Source organism: Crinia signifera, chromosome 8 (genome assembly GCF_055691185.1).
Source record: "Crinia signifera chromosome 8, ASM5569118v1, whole genome shotgun sequence".
Taxonomy (NCBI): domain Eukaryota; kingdom Metazoa; phylum Chordata; class Amphibia; order Anura; family Myobatrachidae; genus Crinia; species Crinia signifera.
Window position 1 is genome coordinate 154,213,920 of NC_139224.1, and position 22,853 is coordinate 154,236,772.

General features: G+C 45.1%; 1 protein-coding gene across 2 annotated transcripts in view; it reads right to left on the reverse strand.

Annotated features, from left to right (window-relative positions):
* SLC6A9 (solute carrier family 6 member 9) overlaps nucleotides 1-22,853 on the reverse strand; it is a 125,980-nt gene that overhangs the window by 12,348 nt on the left and 90,779 nt on the right. For both annotated transcript variants that reach the window (XM_083157453.1, XM_083157454.1), the window contains 6 exons: nucleotides 15,108-15,264; nucleotides 12,961-13,092; nucleotides 10,811-11,081; nucleotides 7,590-7,722; nucleotides 5,849-5,983; nucleotides 1,130-1,233 (listed from right to left, as the gene is read on the reverse strand). In XM_083157453.1, the coding sequence (XP_083013579.1) occupies nucleotides 1,130-1,233; nucleotides 5,849-5,983; nucleotides 7,590-7,722; nucleotides 10,811-11,081; nucleotides 12,961-13,092; nucleotides 15,108-15,264 (932 nt within the window). The remainder of the gene's footprint in view (nucleotides 1-1,129; nucleotides 1,234-5,848; nucleotides 5,984-7,589; nucleotides 7,723-10,810; nucleotides 11,082-12,960; nucleotides 13,093-15,107; nucleotides 15,265-22,853) is intronic.

Consider the following 22,853-nt stretch of genomic DNA (forward strand, 5'->3'; position numbering starts at 1 on the left):
CGAATCGGGGGATGGGGGTCACGGGGTGCCGCGAATTGCAGGAGGGGGGGTGTCACAGGGTGGGGCCGTGAATTGCGGGGGGTGTGCTGCAAATGGCGGGAGGGGGGTCGCGGGGGGTGCCGCGAATCGCCACAAGAAAAAATCAACACAGAAAGGTCAAACACATGTAAATGTTGACATAAGTGTGGCACTTCATTGGTGTCCATGTCGACACATGAGAATGAATATGAAAACATTGAAAAAGTGAAAAATAAATCTTGTCAACCTTTTTCATTGTCGACCATAGCCATGTCAGTGTTTTGCATGTGCCATTTAATCGTGGGGATGCCGTGAATGGGGGGGGGAGGGAGGGAGGTGCATACCTCCCAACATGACCCTCTTCAGGAGGGACACATTGCTCTGTTTCTGGACTTTCTTCTTAATTTATGGATTACCATCACCTGTGCTTAAACACCTTTCTTATCAATTACCCTGTTTAAAATGACAGGTGATGACAATCATAAATTAAGATGGAAGTCCACAAACAGAGCATTCTGTCCCTCCTGGAGAGAGTCATGTTGGAAGGTATGGCGGTGTGGGGCGCTCACCTGGTGTGTCTGGTGAGTAGCTGTGTCTTTGCTGTGTAACATGGAGAGGCAGAGGGTGTCTGGCACTGTCTGTGGGCTCACTGGGCTGGTTCTCTGTCATGTGAGTCAGAGGCTCCACCCAGCGTTACAGCTCCAGACACACTTTGAGTGACAGATGTAGCCAAATATATAAGAGATAGGCGCAGATTTATTAAGCTCGGTGAAGTGATAAAGTATCTTGTTTTTATCACCGTCCAATCAACTACTAACTGTAAAGTTACAGGCTTGGTTTGAAAAATTACAGGTAGGAGCTGATTGGCCGGTGATAAAAACCAGACACTTTATCACTTCACCGAGCTTAATAAATCTACCCCATAGTAACTATACATTCATTTCAGTTCTGGTAATGAAAATGCAAAACAAAAAGACAAGACACAACACACACACACACACATATATACAATGACTAATATGACATTAGCCCGGGAGAAGGCTCATACCAAATGCCACAGTGTACCAATAGCGAGCCAACACTGGCGTATCCGGAGTTACTGGGTACGTACCTGTAACAGTTGTTGTGAAACTTGTTATATGAAGCCATTGTAATGAGTCCACCCCATGCGCAGCCCAGTGAGTAGAATATCTGGGAAGCCGCGTCCCCCCAAACCTGCAGCAGGGAACACAGATGAAAGGATCCGGTTGAGATAGGAAATTTTACAGCTTTTGGATATAGCACAAATTTTGTGTCCGGATACAGTTACAGCCTGTGTCCATTGTCGTATTGAAAATAAACTACTAGATACAGCATAAAGAAATGTATGGAAAAGTACAGAATGAAGTAAGAGAAGTCAATGTATATATTTAGTTAAAGTTGTAGGAGGAAGAGTGTCATACTGTACAATGAATTAAAGTTGGGTGGAAAAAAAAAACGGTACTTATGTAGTAACTGGGCTGCCGATTTTTTGATTGTATGCCTTAAGTTAAGGCATACAATCAGATGCGATGCGATGCGATATCGCATCGCATCGCATCCGATATCGCATCCGATATCGGATGCGATGACCCGATTTTTCCATAGGAATCAATGTTAAAATGATTCCTATGGAAAAATGGGTCCTTTTCATACCCCTACTATCCAAGTGGGCATGGAGTTGGATATAAACCTGTGGCGAGCGTAGCGAGCCACCGAGCCCGAAGCGTGGCGAGCGAAGCGAGCCCCGCGAGGGGACGGTATTCGTCCCCTCGCGGGGCTCGCTTCGCTCGCCACGCTTCGGGCTCGGTGGCTCGCTACGCTCGCCACAGGTTTATATCCAACTCCATGCCCACTTGGATAGTAGGGGTATGAAAAGGACCCATTTTTCCCATTGAATTCCATGTTAAAATGGACTCAGTCCATTTTAACATTGATTCCTATGGAAAAATCGGGTCATCGCATCGCATCGAATCGCATGGTCGCATGCGATGCGATGCGATCTCCCGATCCGACCCGATTTAGAAATCGGCAGCCCAGTTACTACATAAGTACCAAAAAAACTATACTGAAAAAACGGTGTCCTGGAATGTGAGCACGACAAGCAGTGATTCAAATCAGATCAAACTTTATGTAAAACGTACGTTATGTATTTAATTTTTGAGAAAATTGCATAGAATTACACAAAAAGATTAATTACTGTACGAAACTACTAGAACGTGATTTTGTGACATCATGAAATAATTTTTGCACATCTGTGCCTGCTTGTATGGGTAACACAGCAATACTGGGAGTGCTGTATCCTTATGATGGTCAAAGTTTTCTGTCCCTAAATTATAATTTATTTGATTGTGCTGCACAATGGGGCATTAGCAGATCTGGGAGGGGGTAGCAATCAGTGAGATGATTTCCATCTCCACACATCATCCAGTTAGGGAAATATAGGAGATTGGGGAGAGAGGCTACTTCTGGTGTGAATGGGTTATGAGTCATCTCATGCACCGGCTGTAGGCACGCCCCCGAGCTCAATGGCAGCCAATCAGCGTCTATCCCGGTCCCCGCCCCCCTGCTGCATATTAGAACTGCATCAACGGAAGACGGAGTGGTCGGGACACACACACTGCCCAGCCTCTGCCTATGCACACCGGGGACACCGCGCCGCAGAGGCATCATCAATGGGTATTCCCGCTGTCACCTGCGCCGTTCGAGCGGACATACATCTCCCGGGAGGCAGAGACCAGCGGCTTCCCCAGTGGCGGAGAGTGACAGCACTAGTCCCGGGGTGTTGCCGGGGCCAACCAAGGAATTTAGGCTGGTGTGAAAGGGGTATAAGAAGTTGGGGGGTGTGTCAGCTGAGGGCCCACCAGGCCCCTCCAAGAAGCACGGGTCCAGGAAACAGAACATCATGAACCCTCGAATGATGTGTAAATGTGAGTATGTGTGGCCCTATCAGTCATCTGCGACAGAGACAGGCTGATCGGAGCTGGTGTCACACACCCTCACTATAAATGCATGGGCGTGTCTGCATTTTTTCTGACACTCCCAGAAAATGTCTGATTTCCACCCCCAAAATGCCAGCTTCCTGTCCATCAAATTGCAAAGGGATTGCGATGACAAACCATAAGCTTTTTCTGTCGCTGTTTGAGCTCACGCAGGCATGCTAAAATCCATACGTATGCACAGTCAACCGATAATAGCTCGATCTGCGAATTTGCACATCAGTGATCAACTCTGAATCAGGCCCATTGTCAGAAATTCACTGCTGATGTTTTAACGCAATTCATCCACTAGATGGTGCTGTATTATAATAATTACACAGACTAATAAATGCACCTCTGTCAAATAGTCCACATCAACTTGGAGACAGTCTAAAGGCCCATACACACTGGGTGATATTAAGCTGAAAGCAGCTCAGTTTTGCCATTTAAGCTGCTTTCAGCTCAACAGCCACCCATTGGTCCTTATTCTGGTTCACTTGGAAAGGCACATTCCTTCTCAGATGGACAAAACCTTGTGCCTTATTCTAGTTCACTCTTAGAGGCAAATTTCTTTTCAGATGGACAAAACCATGTGCACTGCAGGTGGGGCAGATGTAACGTGCAGAGAGAATTAGATTTGGGTGAGATATTTTGTTTCTGTGCAGGGTAAATACTGACTGCTTTATTTTTACACTGCAATATAGATCTCACTTTGCAGTAAAACCCCACCCAAATCTATTTATCTCTGCACAAGTTACATCTGCCTCACCTGCAGTGCAGCATGGTTTTGTCCATTTGAGAAGGAATTTTCCTTTGCAAGTGAACCAGAATAAGGGACAATGGGGCAGATGTATCATAGCAGCGCTTATCGCGCCGCTATGATACTTCCTGCTTCGCCTCAATAGCGAGGCGAAGCAGGAAGGGACATCGACAAGATGTATTAACATCTTGTCTGCCGAAGCGGGGGAGCGTTAACTCCCCCCTTCGGCGATGTCCCTTTCTGGAGATAGCGCATCAGTTAATACTGATGCGCTATCTCCTGTCCCCCGGCCGGCCGCACTGGGCATGCGCGGGATCTCGCTGTTCACGCGAGATCCCCAGCGCAGCCCAGACCTAACAGCAGGGACAGCGCTGTCCCTGCTGTTTAGATAGGGCTTCGTCAGCCTCATGCTGGCGAAGCCAAACCCGGCTTCGTGCGGAACGGTCAGCGACGCTGACTGTTCATACATTCGGCCTGCTATCATTTTGATAGCAGCGCCGATATGGATAGGGGCGCATAGCGCCCCTGTCCATTACCGCATCCCGGCCGCTTCATACATGGGGGAGAAGTGGTATCAGTGCACATAACGTGTGCTGATACCCCTTCTCCCCCATAACGACCCTTCATACATCTGCCCCACTATGTACAGGTCGGCAATGAGCGGTGATTGGAAAACCGTCTACTGGTATTACAAGCAGATGAGTGACGGCGTGAACGGCTTTCCATATCTTCCGGCTATGGAAAGCCGCCCAGCCCTGGGATAATCGCTTAGAAGGGCGAAAATCGTTGTGTGTATGCACTGAGCGATTTTCAGCCCATCGATTTTTCCCCACCATCGCTATGTATACACACTGGGTAAAAACAAGGGCGTAACTACCATAGGTGCAAGGGGTGCAGCTGCTATGGGGCCCAGAGCTGAAGAGGGCCCATCTTTGCTGTCTAAGTATATGTTTTACGTACATTTATCACAATCAGTTGCTAAATAGGGGGCCCTTACAAACTTTTGCTATGGGGCCCACGATTATCTAGGTATGCCTCTGGGTAAAAACGCCCAATGTGTGCATTGGAAGATGTACTGAGCCGGGGGGGGGGGGGGGGGGTTACTCTGCACATGTGCGGTTAGAACTGACCTCCCACCTACGCCTTTATCAAATATGGCTTTAAATTCCACACAAATATAATTCTTTTTCATTTTTGTTTATATATATGGCGCCACGAGGGTTGTGCAGTACCTAACAATACATAATCAGCTAAAATAAACAAACAAACAAATAACTAATCGCAGTACAATGCCAATTAAGACCACGTAGATAAAGACCGTTGCATCTGGGGACAGGACACTGAAGCAATATTATAAAGCTATTTCCCATATTCCACAGCAATCTCTGTCAGCTGTTCTGTAATAGCCCGTGTCGGCACTGTGCAGTAATGTAAAATCAATACAGATAACAGGGCCCAGCGGACAATCGATCAGATACTGTTACACGATTGTTTGTGAATGAATTACCGTTTACTGATATAGCGCCAGCGCGTTCCGTCAGAATGGAACACATCAGAAATGTGAGGTTTTACTGACACAGAATAAATGTTGTAGTTGTGAATTTAAGTCTTTATGGCCTTTCTGCTACCAATCAAAGCCTACTAATTATTAATAATAATACACAGGGCTATGCAAAATGTGTCTCTTCAGCTGTTGTGGAACTACATATCCCAGCCACAGTATTAACATGCGCTAATAGCAAAACTGTAGCAGGCATGCTGGAATGTGTAGTTCCACACATGCTTTCGGCATCTCTGTGGGGGCTTTGGTCTCTGCATCACACCTGACCCAGTGCTGGACACTGCTACATCCAGTATCACCTCACACATGTTACAAGGTGGCAGACCCTGCTGTCAGTTCTCCCGCCTTACACACTGCAGAGTCAGGGACCGGCTTTCTTATCAGACCACAGGAATACCTGTTACATCGGTCTCCTTCCTGTATTATCATACTGCCGTCCCTGACCTTATGCAGGGGATGGACACCACAGCGAGGGTGATCAGCAGGGATGATGTAACGTTACAGAACGCTTACCTTGGCTTCCAGGATCTTGTCCCACTGTGGGGTCAGGTAGTACATGATACCATCCACAGCTCCCTCCAGGGTGATCCCACGAATGAAGAGGATAGTGAGGACCACATAGGGGAATGTGGCTGTGAAATAAACCACCTGAGGGGAAAGAAGGGGGAGGGGCATGGATTAAAGGGAAGCAGGAGATATTGGGGGCAGAATTGGAAAGAAATGGGAGAAGGATTGACCGGGTGGGGGAGATATTGAGGAAAAGGGGGAGTGAAAAGGGAGATATTGAGGAAAGGAGAAAGGTGGTGGTGAAGGAATACAATACAAGAGAGTGGAATGTCATCAAGTAGACATTATAGAGAAGATGTATATATATAGAACGATTTGTCAATTTTATAATAACACCTAATATAACTATATTCTCATTTAAAAAATAATTGTATTTTATAATCTAAAAAGAAAAATAAGGAAAATAAATTGACCTCTGCGGGTTCCCCCAGAACAGGGAAGGTGCGGGTGGGGTAATGTTACTGGTACAGGACACTAGTATAGAGGCATCCGCTAGGGATGGCCATCGACCATTGATCATTCAAATCATAGATGGTTTATGGCCGATGCCAAATACTTTTGCCATCGATGGGGAGAACCAGATTGATTCCCTACATCGATGCACAGTAGAAACAATATTTTTTTTTTCTCAAGGTGCCGGGATACAGAGCATAGCTCCGCCCCCCCCCCCGGTAACCCTGAATCCCCGCCCTCATGTTCTGATTGGCCTAAGGGCCAGTCAGTCAAAGAAAATGGATGACCATCGATAGCTAAAACTATGGATGGTTATCACATAGTTTGTAACTATCGATGGCTGGTTGCAGAATTACCATTGAAGGCAACCATTGATGGCGAATGCACCAATGGCCATCCCTAGCATCCGCCTGTTACACCTCATCATAGTGAGGTAGGGGAGTTCTCTTATTATTGCAGGAACCATACATATTGGCTGCCCTTGTAGGTTTCCTCCTTCCATACAATGGGGGTTTATTCTAGTCCATTCTTTCTGACAAAATCCTTCTTAGATGGACAAAACCATGTGCACTGCAGGGGGGCAGATGTAACATGTGCAGAGAGAATTAGATTTGGGTGAGTTATTTTGTTTCTGTGCAGGGAAAATACTGACTGCATGATTTTACACTTCAATATAGATCTCACTTTGAAGAAAAACCCCACCCAAATCTAATTCTCTCTGCACAAGTTACATCTGCCCCACCCGCAGTGCACATGGTTTTGTCCATCTAAGAAGGATTTTGTCAGAAAGAATGGACTAGAATAACCCCCAATGTCTTGTTATATTATTATAATAATAATAATAATTATTATTATTATTATTATTATTATTATTATCACTAATGCTCTGGGAGACTGACTGCAATTCCACACAGTATATAAATCTGACTGATAAAAGAAAACCCTATTACTCTGACGGCTTTTATTTTTAAAGGGGCAATCGGTACTTATATGTTAGTTGGGCGCCCACTGTAGTTAGTACGCTAACATATAAGTACCGGGCAATCATGTACAAGGTATGGTTTTGCATTGCAAATGACAGTCCCCTTAAAAAAACGCCCAATTTCAGCCAGCATCCTGCACGGTCGCAGAATTCGGAGTCTGTTACATCTGGCCCCCTGCGTCTCTCTAGATGTAGCGTGAGTCTTTGACGCGGTACATGAGATTGGTGTCCGTGGCTCTATGCGGATCTCACCTTTCCGGAGGATTTCACACCTCTAATGAGGCAGAGGAAGACCACAAACCAGGACAAACCCAGGCATCCTAAGATGGGTAACCGGATGTCACCAAAATCTCCGATGTCCCCCGACAGCTGGAGCACGTAACGCCTGTAATACAGTGTATGGGTCAGTCACACTGTGTGTAACCTGCTAGATCACTACGCTAGAGACGGCACTCGTTACACACATATATACAGAGATTGTTTAATTATTTACACCAGTCCCTGCCCCAGTGAGATTACAGTCTATGTCCCTCATTCTGATTACCGAAGGTCCCCCATGCGACCGATGATGAAGTTATGCACATGTGCAGGGCTTCTGTGCGAGTGCCCTCGCTGACCTGCACTGTCGGCTTAGCGCTCGCACAAGGTGGGAGGGGCTGTACAGGGGCGGTGGTGGCGATGGGCCATGGACCATGGACGCTTTTCATGGACGTTCTCATGTAAATGCCAGCGTGACGCAGGTGGCGGGTGACGTTAGTCTCCACTGACTTATATTTGCGAGCCCTGGAGAAATGATTCCATAGTCACCGACCATTAGATGATTACTCCAGCAGCGGGACATGCGAGGGGGCGTGTCTTCATAACAACAAACCAGAGCAAAGCCATGCAAGCATGGTAGGCGTGTACAAACTCTACACATAGCATGCTTTGATCAGGTATTGAACTGGCTGTGAAGAAGTAAAACTAACCACTACGCCAACCATGCTGCCTATACAAAATAGATGCTATTTGTAGATGTCTCCTAGTGCTGGGATTACAGTATATTGGTTACATTTATCTTTGTGCTCTGTTGTTACTCAGCTGATTTTGTTCCTCGGACATGTGATAAGCTGCACGTGGAGAATGTTTCATGTGATGGGTGGGGGTCTAGAGAAAATGATTTGGGCTGTTTTGTGGACAATGAAAGCCATTAGGTGTGAGGGGTGCACATTCAGACAATGCTTGGAGCTGGCCATTTAAAGAGCTATTTCCTGTGCGCCTCTATGGCTGGCAGTCTGGACCCTCTGTGGGTCTCGTCATTACCTAATATCACCCCCCCCCCCCCCCCTCCTCTCTGTCTCTAGTGTGCAGCGCCCTCCAGGAAACATTGGGCATTGTCATCTCTTCCTCTGCAAGAGAATGGCACAGGGGCTGAGCGCCATGTCACAGGCTGTCAGCAACGATGGGCACGAGTCAGTACGGGGGCATCTTCTGTACCCCTGCCACCTCTCACAGCTGCCTGACTCCGCCCAGAAGTCTCTGTGGCTGGAAATGTACTACAACTCCCATGAAGCCCTGCTTATCCTCTGCCCGCTGGAGATAAGAGTGACTGTGTATAAGGATCCTGGCTGATTCTTGGCTATTAGCAGCGGGGGAAGTTGCAGCGTTAGACGCCAGAGTGTTAGAACAATGACACAATGGCCATTTGTAGAGAGATCAGCACATAGAACTGTTCTGGGGGGGGGGGCTCAGAGTACAATACAAGGAAGCTTAATGTGGTTATAATGCACATTAATTATAATGGCCCAGGGTCACTTAATGGTGTCACACGCGTGCTTGCTGCCACATTTCAGCTAACAGTGTTCTCTGTACAGCTGCCTTACATTGTGGCCCTTATTCTGGTTCACTCACAAAGGCAAATTCCTTCTCAAATGGACAAAACCATGCTGCACTGCAGGTGGGGCAGATGTAACGTGCAGAGAGAGTTAGTTTTGGGTGAGTTATTTTGATATCTGTGCACCAAATCTAACTCTCTCTGCACATGTTACATCTGCCTCACCTGCTGTACATATGGATGTGTCCATTTGAGAAGGAATTTGCCTTTGCGAGTGAATCAGAATAACCCCCAGTATCTGATAACTGCACCGAGATTTCTAGATGCAAGATGGAGACAAAACCTTGTGGCTTCTCAATATTTCTAACCAGTTCTGCAATAGTGCTGCCCTGTGCCCGCCGCTCTCCATGTCCGATGACATCACAATGTTATGCCGCACGGAGAACACTCTGGGGGGTGACGGTAAGGACACTCTACTTGGCGCTGCCAAATAGATACTGAAAGGTGATGTTCTGCGCAGGGTACAAGGGCAAAAGAAGACGTCTCTTCTGGGGCACACTTACATTTATGTATTGCAATAATGTAATGTATATAATATTCAAAATAAACTTTTATTTAGCTTAAAATGAAGAATAGATTGTTTTGTGTTCACATCTATTGAAGATCTTTACAAAGAGCTGGAAATGCTATTGCTGATACTTATCCTCAATAAGCCAAATCTATGACATTGCCTTGTGCCGCCATATAAAGCATAATAATAAGTCATATTTATTGGAAACTTCTATATAAATAAGGCCAAGACTATTACCTGCCACAGGTATACTTCTAATGCTCCTGTCCATTCCCATAGTGATGACCCAGTGACGCGGTGCCGGGGGCGGGCATCTAACATTACCGGATGTTCCCCTCCAGAACACATGCAAAGCTCAGACACCTGAGAGCGTACCTTCCACATCATTCGATGGTCGGCGACCATCAACTGATGTGGATTTGGCCCCTTAGGCTGCGAATGGATGTTTATGTAAACATCCATTCGCAGCAGTGTGGGCAAAGGGGTGCAGCAGCCTGTGCAAGCAGTGGGCGGGCTTAAAAAAGACACGCAGTGTTGCGCTGCGCACTTCGTAGCGCTGCGCACTTCGCATCGCTGCGTGTCAACCAGAATAACCTCCCTAGTTGTCCTTTTATGTGACAGGAATAACATTTTGCAGGGACAAAGCCTGTTATGTTTGACACAAGCATTCGGCCGACATTGGGAAGGGCAACAGTCAAAAAGGGCAACAGTCAAAAGGTTGACATGAGGTTTTCAAATTTTTTGACCCAAATGTCAACATGGACACCATATCAGTGCACCGCGTCCCCTCACTATTCTCCCTCCATGCCCTAGTGAATGGTAGGGCATGAAATACCTCCAGTTGGCACACGTCAGCTCAAAAAAACATGAAAAACTCACGTTGACCTTCCCAATGAAGAACTAATGCTTGTTGCGTGTTCAGTGGGGCTACAGACTGGGTACATGGCAATATACATCATTAATACAGATCTTTCTATTACTTTTTCCAATTTTTCTATATTTTTATTTTTGACTTTTTTTCATACACTCCCATCCACATGGACCGGGACAGGAAATAGTAACCTGCCCGGAGCGTAGCGCAGCACCCACCTCCAATACTCCTCGCTTGGGCTCGTCCTCTTTACCGTCTGGTTGACAATGGCTGAAAGGTTCAATGCGGCCTGATGGGTGATGTTGAGGCTGGAGTTGGTTGTGGGGCTTAGAACGCCAATGCAGTTACCCGTGTTCCAGATATTATTGCAGTAAGTCCACGGCAGGACACGGTTCATAGACATGAAGAAGTAGTAAAAGGCGATACAGATAACCACATTGTAATAAATACCAATATAGGTGGAAACGACCATCATTCCGTAACCTATACCTGATGGGGGGAAGACCAGATGGTTCATTGCAAATAGCCGGTACAGTATATAAGGTCACTAATCACTATAATGTATTCTAATATTATCTCATATTATCAATGTTGCTAAATATTACAATATAGCCATATATCAGTGAGATAGTCTGCCATGGCGGGGTCATGTGATAATCTGCAGCACCGGGGGCAATTAGAAGGGGGAATAATCATCTGGTTGGGCCCATTTTACTGGTATATTGAAGCTTCTACCATTGTGACCATATTGTACCAACCAATCAGCTCCTGTCATCTTTTAAAACACAGCCAGTAACATGGCAGCTAGTAGCTGATTGGTTGGTACCATATCTCTCTCTGAGGTTTGAGTCTCATTCTAATGCACCTACCAGTTATAATGCCCCTACCATTTATAATGCCCCTAGCATTAACACTGCCCCTACCAGTTATAATGCCCCTATCATTAACACTGCCCCTACCAGTTATAATGCCCCTACCAGTTATAATGCCCCTATCATTAACACTGCCCCTACCAGTTATAATGCCCCTACCAGTTATAATGCCCCTATCATTAACACTGCCCCTACCAGTTATAATGCCCCTATCATTAACACTGCCCCTACCAGTTATAATGCCCCTATCATTTATAACGCTCTTATCATTTAAAATGTTTCTACAATTTATACTACACCAAGTACTAAGCGCTGCGGAATATGTGTGCGCTATATAAGAAACTGCTAATAAATAAATAAATAATACTGAAATTCATATATCCTGTAATAAAGATCCAATGCTGCTCCTCACCTCTTAGGGGAAATACTAGTAAGCACAATAATAACTTTTTAGTATATGAATGTGATGTTGCAGAACACGTCTCACTCATTGCCCCTTGACTTACAGTATACAGTACAGTATGCAGACAAGCAGCAGACCAATGGCATGACACCTCCCCCTTATATACTTGATCACAGAACATTACATTTTGTTTAGCTTTTCCCTATTTTTTTTTTTCGGTGAACATGCCTTTTTTTGGGGGGGGGGGGGGGGGGGGGCAAAACGGCAAATTTTTTCTATGAAAATTATATTCGCCATATTCAATGATTACTGTTCGCCGAAAGCGAACAACGAATGCCGGGCAATTCACCGTTTCATAGTCGCTGTTATTCACTGTTGCATTTCTATGCGTTTTTTTGGCATAGTTCACCGAAAGTGTATTCAATGCCGAAATGGAGAACTGTGTTCATTGGTTTTTTTTTTTGTTGAAGTTCTCCGTTCTGCTTTCGACATCTTTTTTAGGTGAAATTAAATTGGTACTTATAAAATAAATGTTTTTTATTCATTTTTTTGGTGTCTACAAGTCAGGTTTTTTTATTATTAGAAGGATCTTGCTAATTTTATTTCTTTACAACCACACTTAACCACATTAATATATTTAGATTTTTTAGTTTTATTTATTTTTTTCCCATTTTTTTTTTACTTTTTTACTTATGCAGGGCACGGGGGACCCGCTCATTAAATATGCACTGACCTGGGTCCCGCTCAGCGCACACTACTGCCTGGGTCATGCGGCCCTCCCTTCTGTCGATAAATGTGTGCTGCAGCCCTCCGTCCCTCTCCGCAGTGGCCGCCCTGTCACCCTCCTGCCTGTGCAGCGTCTGGAGTCCACCATCCTGCCTGCCGCCGCTGTGTCACCGTATTGGGCTATTTTCGCCATCAGGGGCAGCGAGCCGGTGTGCTGGCAGCAAGTCCAGTTGACGGGAGAAGCCCGGCGAGCGCAGGCGAAACCATGACAGCGTACGCTGCCCCTACGCTCACCTCAGCATTGAATACATGCCAATATATTTTTACACCATATTAAGATTGGGAGTCTAGCATCTGACCAACCTACCTTTAAATATGGGGCTTATTCTCCACACCCCAAGGCATCCCTGACTGGCGAACTGTCCAAATGAGAGTTCCAGAAAAAACAGTGGAATTCCACAGAAAATCAACATGATAAAATACGGGAACATAAACGCTCCTGAAAGAAAAACAAAAACAGCACAGCACGTGTCAGTAAGATAATGGAAGAGTCCTCTACAATAAGAACATTGACATGAGCAACAAAACACGTCGCTGACGGGTGTGGATCCTTTTATTGACCACAGATAGGTCTACACCGTTGGGTCGACAGGGTTCTAGGTCGACATGGGTCAAGGTTGACAGGTGTCTAGGTCGACATGGGAAAAAGTTGACACGAGGTTAGGTCGACAGATGCATTAGGTCGACATGGGTTAGGTCGACAGGTCGTTAGGTCGACATGGTTTTTTTTCACAATATGACCGTATCCCTCGCTGACACAGAAATATCTTATAGGAATGGCAGACGGCTTCTGGCCCAAGGTACATCAAGGTTTCACAGGTTAGTGCTGCTCAAAGTGACACTGTTAGCAGGGCCATAAAGATCTTCATACTGCATGGGGTGTGTGCATACTTGCCTACTTTTGAAAATTAGTTTCAGGGAGATTATAGTAGGTAATAGAATTTTGCACAGCACCCCATTGAGGGGGCGTGTCATGCTCCAATTCAAGGGCGTGTCTAGTTCCATTTATGGAGAGATTGTGAATGTGGCACCTAGAAGCGTGGGTGTGTACTTCTACATCTGAGAGGAATCTTTTAAAATGACATATCCAAATGTAGTTGAGCCCCAAAGCAGTTAGGCCGGGATGTATTAATATACATGGCCGCCCTTCGCCGCCTGTCCACCGCGATGCCAGTGCAGATGTACTAACATGTGCGGCTGGAATCGCGATGCGGTGACGGAGGCCCCCCGCGATACCTGGAATGTGGTGTGCGGGGGGTCTCCGTCACCTCTCTGCCCCCTCCTGCATCCCTCATGCCGGGGACAGCTAACCAGGCTGTCCCCGGCACCTCCTCCTCCCTGCAGCCGGAAGGACCTCCGGCTGCATCACTAGGGGGAGGAAGGGCTTACCTTCCGGGGTCCAGGAGGACCTGGACTAGGTAAGCCAGAGGGAGGGGGAGAGGGGGTTGGCGGGTTTTTCGGCGGAGGGGGCGGGCGGCGAAAAGAAGCCCATAGGCTTCTATAGGGTATCGCCACCCAAAGGTGGCAATACCCTACAATGCGGTGACATGGCGGCGGGGTTTTGATACATAGGAAAATGCCGTAAAACAGTGGTTTTACCGCATTTTCCCGTTAGTACATACCACCCTTAGTAAGAGCTACTAAACTTGGTAAAGTGCTGGGAAATGGTGCTGATGATTCAATGTAACTGTATCTATCTCTCATTCCTTTTTTCCTCAAAAATGTAACAGTGTAATGTGGGCTAGGTGACATGAGGGAGATTGCTAGACTAATGAAGGAGAGAGGGAGATTGCTGCTATGTCAGGGAGTCTCCTGCAGAATGCAGGAGGGGAGGTAACTATGATGTAACAGTGTAATGTGGGCTAGGTGACATGAGGGAGATTGCTAGACTAATGAGGGAGAGAGGGAGATTGCTGCTATTTCAGGGAGAAAAAAACAAAAACAAAAAAACACAAGGGGGCGCCATCCAAATCAGGAAGGAGTAGTGGATGCTTCCTATATAGCTTCATGAAGAAAGCAGGACACTCCCCCTCAGCTGGTGCCATCTTCCCAGTGATATTACGGAAGCTGTCACTAGGAAGATGGAACGGCAGAGCACGAGGGACAGCTTCCTGGATCGAGGTACATATTCCACACCCTGGGTGGCAGACCAGGGCCTATTCAGCAAGCCTGGCCCTGAGTAATTAGTACCTGCTCCCCTCTCAGCACCAGTGATGTGCAAGGCTACATACAGTATGTGTTGAGTACAGATCCTTGCAGGTAGCAACCTTAATAGCCTTGTGTCTCTTGCCAGATAATTAAAAGTAACTGTTATACTGTCAGTTATGGAACCAATTATTAATGCGGGTGAACATCTAGTGGTTTCAAGTAAAACAAAATTGAAGTTAATTTAATTGAGGCAAGATGTTTTCCACCTGCGTAGAACTTTAATGTATTCAAAGTACCATCTCTCACCTCCTCCATTCCGGTAGCAGAGATAGGGAAATCTCCAGACGTTGCCAAGTCCCACCGCATACCCCACGCTGGTCAGGACAAACTCAATCTGGTTGCCCCAGTTTCCTCTCTTCACATTCTCGTCTTTCTTCCTGGACTCGCCCGGCACCGCCCCGTTCTGCAAGAGAGGTGAATGTACAATAAGATTGATGGCTAGAACATTAATATAAACAAGGAATGGATTTATTTTGTTGACTGATCATCGTTTAGGTAAAAGCTTATCGAAATGACGGCTTTTCCAATGTACTTTCACTTTGTAAAATAGGTTTCTATTGGGAGAGAGCGCAAACCAATTCTGATTAGTTATAAAAGTTTTTTTTTCTTAACCCCAAAAAAATTAAAAATCAACAACTAATATTGTAATATAAAAACCATATATACTTTCAATAAGCAAAAATCATCCAGCTTAGCCACATTTATGCATTTATCCACATTTAAGGCAATTTTAAATTGTTCCTTATTTTGTATTCCCTTGAATTCAAGGTAATTGCACTTTATATGGGAATTTATAGTGAGAGTTACCATTCGTTGCTCATATATTTGGACGCCAATCACACTCTTCTGTAGGTCAATAAGTCCGGCCAAATTTTTGGGTGCCCAGAAAGAATCTAAAGTTTTTTTATATTACAATATCAGCTGTTGGTTTTTATTTTTTGGGGTTAATAAAAACCTTTTAGAACTAATCAGAATTGGTTTGCGCTCTCTCCCAATAGAAACCTATTTTAGCAAGTAATCAACTCCAAGTTACTACTGGGAGCTACACTTCCAATTATCTGGCGGTCTTATTACAAAAAGATTGGCATTCAATTTACCACACCGGTATTGCGCCTGATTTTTTTTCTTTCTATATTGATACTTTCACATTGAACTGTGACAGTTTTTAGACCAAAAACTCTCCACCCCACCCCCAGTCTCAATGGGGAGAACAAACCAGAATGACCGCCCATATCCAGCAAGGTTGAAACAGATCAGTGTCCCTGTAAAAATTGCTTTTACTTTCTGTTAAGACATCTTTTAGCACACAAAGGAGTAATATGGTCCATTGCGTGGCCTCTAATGGTCACTGGCAGTACTTTATCTCATAGAGGTGAGGAGTAGTTAGCCTTTTATATATATAGATTTGGCTATAGACAACAGCAGCAGATTATTACTTATTTATTGACAGTTTCTTATATAGCGCACACATATTCCGCAGCGATGTACAGAGAATAGTTGAACAGTCACATCATTCCCTGCCCCAGTGGAGCTTACAATCTATATTCCCTACCACATGTACACACACACAGAGACATTGTAGGGTTAATTTGTTGGGAGACAATTGACCTACTAGTATATTTTTGGATTGTGGGAGGAAACCAGAGTACCCTGAGGAAACCCATGCAAGTATGGGGAGTATATACAAACTCCACACAGTTAGAGCCATGGTGGGAATCAAACCCATGACCTCAGCGCTGTGAGGCAGTAATGCTAACATTACACCGTCTGTACTATTTGGGAGGTGGCAAGACTTTTAGGAGAGAACAAGTGGAGAAGTTGCCAACAGCGACCAATCAGCTTCTACCTGACATTTTGAGACTGCTGGATAAATGATAGGTAGAAGCTATCCTGAGCCTGATTCAGGTGTGCATGCAACTGCACCTGCGGCTCCGCCTATTTCCGCACTGGCTGTGTGGAAATTTGCAAATTTTGCAGCGTCCGGGTTTTGTACGCCGACAATCAGCATCTCAGTTCTGTGGCTTGACACAACATCGGTCGCACATCGGACCTTTGAGCAAGCCTCATGTTTCTTGGAATGTCCACCTGAACTTAAGGCCCTCCTACAAAAAACTGAGGTATCGCACGCCATCATCTGTCAGTCACGTGTTACTTCTGTCCGCATCTGCAGCCACAAGACAATTGTGGTGCATGCACAGTACGACTCAGACGCATGGACAGTCCTAAAACCACTGGCCAACGACAACATTTTGTTACATATACTGTACATCGTGGCAACAACAGTAACGGACACATATGTACAAGGGTCATTTATTAATTATCACAGTCTTCTCATACATCCTAGTCGCAATGTCTTATGACTAAGACACACATCAGCAGAGTTATACATGGCCTTCAAGTAGCGCACGCAGGGGGGTTTCTGAGTACCCAGAAACCCCCCTGATGATGGACAATTATTTTTTTTTTTTGCTGATCCCATGTCCTGAATATAGCCCCACCCACTTATGGGTTTAGACTCCGCCCATTTGCAGCATTTTACCACCGTTAGCAGGGATGAAGGAACTAAGGGGCCCATTTATAAAGGATCCTATCACAGTATCATCCCTGACACGCAGGGACAGAGCTCCAAAAGGCACTGGCAGCATGCCCAGAAAATGTGATATTACGTGGCTAGACAATAACTGAAACCTGTGGTTTTTGTATGCCAGTCTGGCCATGTCCATCAGCATTTAGAGAAAGACATATTGTAATCGATTGAAGTGAATCACTGTTACAGCAGCTGCGTTGTGTTTATGAGTTTGTGAATTTGGAACAATCCGTTTACAATGTATGAAAACTTTTCCTTATGAGGGACATAGGGAAATGTTTGTTTTGAAATGAGAGCAAAGGATTTCAGCTCCCACGTGAAGCAATATGGAGGGTCTGCTCTGTTTGTCTGCCCATCACAGTAGGACACTGACTGTCTGGATTCACACAAAGGCTGTTCTGTGCTGTCGCTGTATGAGAAGTCCCCTCACCTTGTGTATAAGACCTGGGAGGAACTGCCTGAGAACAGACTGTCAGTGTACAGCCTTTCTCATGTCACTTGGTCAAGTGGGCAATTTCCAACCAATTCTAAATACACAAAATTGTCACTTTAAAATAACAACAAATTATATTTGTATTTAAAAAAAAGTGGACTAATCTTGCATAGTAGTAAAGAGCGACAGAGAGAGGTGCAGAGTGTCACATAAGTATAGGGTGGCATAGAGCACTCACATAGTAGTATAATAGAGTGGAACAGAGAGGTACAGAGTGTCACATAGGAGAATAGAGTGGAGTAGAGAGGTACAGAGTGTCACATAGGAGAATAAAGTGGAGTAGAGAGGTACAGAGTGTCACATAGGAGAATAGAATAGTATAGAGAGGTACAGAGTGTCATAGTAGTATAGAGTGGCGTAGAGAGGTACAGGGTGTCACATAGTATAGAGTGGTATAGAGACGTACAGAGTGTCACATAGTAGTATAGAGTGGCACAGAGAGGTACAGAGTGTCACATACAGTAGTAGTAAAGAGTGGCACAGAGAGGTACCGAGTGTCACATAGTAGTATAGAGTGGCATAGAGATGTACAGAGTGTCACATAGTAGTATAGAGTGGCATAGAGAGGTACCGAGTGTCACATAGTAGTATAGAGTGGCATAGAGATGTACAGAGTGTCACATAGTAGTATAGAGTGCCATAGAGAGGTACAGAGTGTCACATAGTACAATACAGTGGCACAGAAAGGTACAGAGTGTCACATAGTAGTATAGAGTGCCATAGAGAGGTACAGAGTGTCACATAGTAGTATAGAGTGGCACAGAGAGGTACAGAGTGTCACATAGTACAATACAGTGGCACAGAGAGGTACAGAGTGTCATATAGTAGTATAGAGTGCCATAGAGAGGTACAGAGTGTCACATAGTAGAACAGAGAGGCATAGAGAGGTACAGAGTGTCACATAGTACAATACAGTGGCACAGAGAGGTACAGAGTGTCATATAGTAGTATAGAGTGCCATAGAGAGGTACAGAGTGTCACATAGTAGAACAGAGAGGCATAGAGAGGTACAGAGTGTCACATAGTACAATACAGTGGCACAGAGAGGTACAGAGTGTCATATAGTAGTATAGAGTGCCATAGAGAGGTACAGAGTGTCACATAGTAGTAGAGTGGCATAGAGAGGTACAGAGTGTCACATAGGAGAATAGAGAGGCATAGAGAGGTACAGAGTGTCACATAGTAGAACAGAGAGGCATAGAGAGGTACAGAGTGTCACATAGTAGAACAGAGAGGCATAGAGAGGTACAGGGTGTCACATAGTAGTATAGAGTGCCATAGAGAGGTACAGAGTGTCACATAGTACAATACAGTGGCACAGAGAGGTACAGAGTGTCATATAGTAGTATAGAGTGCCATAGAGAGGTACAGAGTGTCACATAGTAGAACAGAGAGGCATAGAGAGGTACAGAGTGTCACATAGTAGTATAGAGTGGCATAGAGAGGTACAGAGTGTCACATAGGAGAATAGAGAGGCATAGAGAGGTACAGAGTGTCACATAGTAGAACAGAGAGGCATAGAGAGGTACAGAGTGTCACATAGTAGAACAGAGAGGCATAGAGAGGTATAGGGTGTCACATAGTAGAATAGAGAGGTACAGAGTGTCACATAGGGGAATAGAGAGGTACAGAGTGTCACATAGGAGAATAGAGAGGTACAGGGTGTCACATAGTAGAACAGAGAGGCATAGATGTACAGAGATGTGAGGGACACACAGTAGTATAGAGGACATTAGTAAAATGCTGCAGTGAAGATAGCCCTACAGGAACCATAGACATGACTCATGAGTAAGAGCTGAGGAACAGGTGAAATTGCCTCAGAGAAGAAAAATGTCTATTCCAACTCTGTATGAGGAATGATATAATAAGCTTCAGGGTGAATTTCCAACAAGAACAGACAAAGGTGCAATAGTTCTGCAGGGGTCACACAGACAGTTCTAGCTCTAAGTTATTATTACCGATTCAAAAATGGCACCTGGTCAGATGTCTCCCAACTATTCAGAGAATTTGTGGTTATTTAAGTTACATTAACATCTTAGTATACGTCCCAGAAGCATTCAATACAACCTGTACTGTGTGCTATATATCAGTTATGGGGCCAGATGCACTAAGCTTCAAAAGTGATAAAATGGAGAGTGATAAACAACCAACCAATCAGCTCCTGCCTGACATTTTTCAAACACAGCCTGTAACATGGCAGGTAGGAGCTGATTGGCTGGTGGTTTATCACTCTCCATTTTGTCACTATTAAAGCTTAGTGCATCTGGCCCATGTACAGCCGGGTGCTGCTACTGGGCCACCTCAGGGTCCCTGACGCTATCCCTGTGCTTCTACTCTCGGGAGACCGTACAGGAAAAGGATCAGGATCTGTGGGAAGGAGACGGAGGCCCTGGGCATCAGTTAAACTCGGGTCATGTAGAGAATGGTCACCAATTATAATGAGCCTTGGACTGGATGCCAGCGGCAATGGGAGCTGCCAAGTCCTCGCAGCAGAATGTGCACAATAGTTCGGGGCACATCCGGGGGGAACAGTCAGAAAACACAGACTGAAAGGAAGGTACAAGAAGATTCATTGCTGAAGACAAACACACGACATGTGGACATTGTGCCGAGAGCCAAGATTCCAGCATGGAGGACGCAGGGAGAGAATCATACAAGGCTTAATATTAATAAGGAGGCTTATGATGAACGGCTGCTAATTATACTTTATATGGGACGCGTTCCTCATTGTGGACAGAACACGGACTTTGGTAATCCCCTACAGGGGACGAAAGGTCTGACAGTAGAACATCTACATTCTGATCGGTCCAAGAAAGTCTATAGTCCCATATCCTAAACACTGCCAACCAGGTTGTGAACTATGACTTTGGTGTGGCCAACATGACGTCCCCTATTACAATTGGCAGCCCGTGGGCTAATAGATTTACTAAGCAATCAGATCCTACTAATCACAAACAGCCCAAGCCCATCTACTCATGCCAGGTGCCCCGGTAATGTGGTGACCAAGGAAACCGATGGATTCTGTTTCTGTGCAGGGAAAATACGGACTGCTTTATTTTTACACTGCAATATAGATATAGATTTCATTTTGAAGTAAAACCCCACACAAATCTAATTCTCTCTGCACAAGTTACATCTGCCCCCCGCAATGCACCAATTTGAGAAGGAATTTGCCTTTGCGAGTGAACCAGAATAAGGGCCTATGTCACTCAGTATAGGGTAGTAGGGTAGGTGTAAGTGCAACTGATGATGTCACCTAAATACAGGCCAAGCGTAAACTGAAAGCATACCCCCCAAACTGTCCCTATTTTCACAGGACTATCCCGCTGTCCCACCCATGGGTAGCAGTGTCCCACAGTGTTGGGGGCAGCAGTTGGGAGTCCCCGTCTCACTATTCAATGTAGACCGGGGCACTAGGGAAATGCCAGCAGCTCCCAGGGCGTTGAACATGCCCCCTCAGTGACTGAAAATGGGGCATGGCTCGCAGTTGTGTCATTTCTCAAAGCCACACCCCTTTTGCTGAGACCAGGCCCATTCTTTCTGGAGAAGTCCTAAACCTGTGTAGCAAGATGTTGGGAGGTATACATTAGGGTGACCAACTCATCCCTTTAATCCGGGACACATATTAATTACACAGGTTCTGTGGCAGTTTAAAACCAGGTGAAAAGGAGTCTTGAGGTGTGACAGTTTAAAACCAGGTAAGAGCCAGCCACAGAACCTGTGTAATTAATATGTGTCCCAGATTAAAGGGATGTGTTGGTCACCCTAGTATACATAAAGGGTGGTAGAAAATAATTCACAGATGCGGTTGAAGTTCCTCTACAACTGTAGCCCAGAAAAACTGCAATGTCATGTGAACAAGACCTTGAACACATTGAGGTTTGTGTAGTGTCCAAAGCCCCAACAAAGTAGCACAAATATCGCACCACAATGCACCACTTACAAACATCAACAGTTGCACACATTATAATTAAGACTAAACCAATCAGGATGCAAGTAAATGCCCACAGTTACCTGCAGCTCTCTTTCAACTCTCAACTGTGCCTGAGGCAGGTTTGATGTAGCTTGCCTCCAGGCAGTAATGTCATATGGTCTGCACCCTGCTGACTGATTTTGACGGTGACTTGTGGTGCAAATTGAGACGATAGTTGATCTGTGCTGGCATACGAATTCTGAGGCATTCTAGGGTGACCTATAGCTTATCCAAGTGCATCTTTTATAGCGACTTCACATAGAAAAATCGCACCAAATTGCACAAGCCATAATTTGACTAAATACACCGTAGGAAGACAAAGTCGCAAGGGGAAACATTTGTGCGATTTTTGTTCCGGTGATAAGAACGATTTGCAATCCACCTAATTATATTGATTCTTAATAGTTTAATAGTTTAATAGCGCCATTTAGCCCCACCCCTCCCGAGGCCCCGCAAATCGATTTGCCATGGTGGGGGCAGGGCTTAATGACGTCTACATTAGGCCCCACCCCCAGAAGTGATGCTGCCAGTCTCCTCTCCGGGCTTCTCCCGGAGAAAAGAGTTTGAAAGTAGGCAAGTATGGTACATATCCGCCGGCATTCTAGTGCGGATTGTAGCGAATATACGCTGCCTAGCTGGCAAGTCTGAATCATGCCCAAAATACAGTAATTAAAGTTTAATGAAATACAAACTCTTGTTAACGCTTTCAACTTTTTTTTATTATTTGCTCTTGGAAGTTTGAGAAGATCTTTTTATTTTTACCAGACAAATATACTAAAAACGCTGACTTTTTTCATTACAATTTATGACTTTTTTATTAAGAAACCAGCACAATCTGTGCGTAACATGAGCATAGACGGAATGTATAATGAGTAATAATAATGAAGTTGAATGTTAGGGGTCTTGTTCCGTGTAGACAAGGCGTTAAACTCATTACTG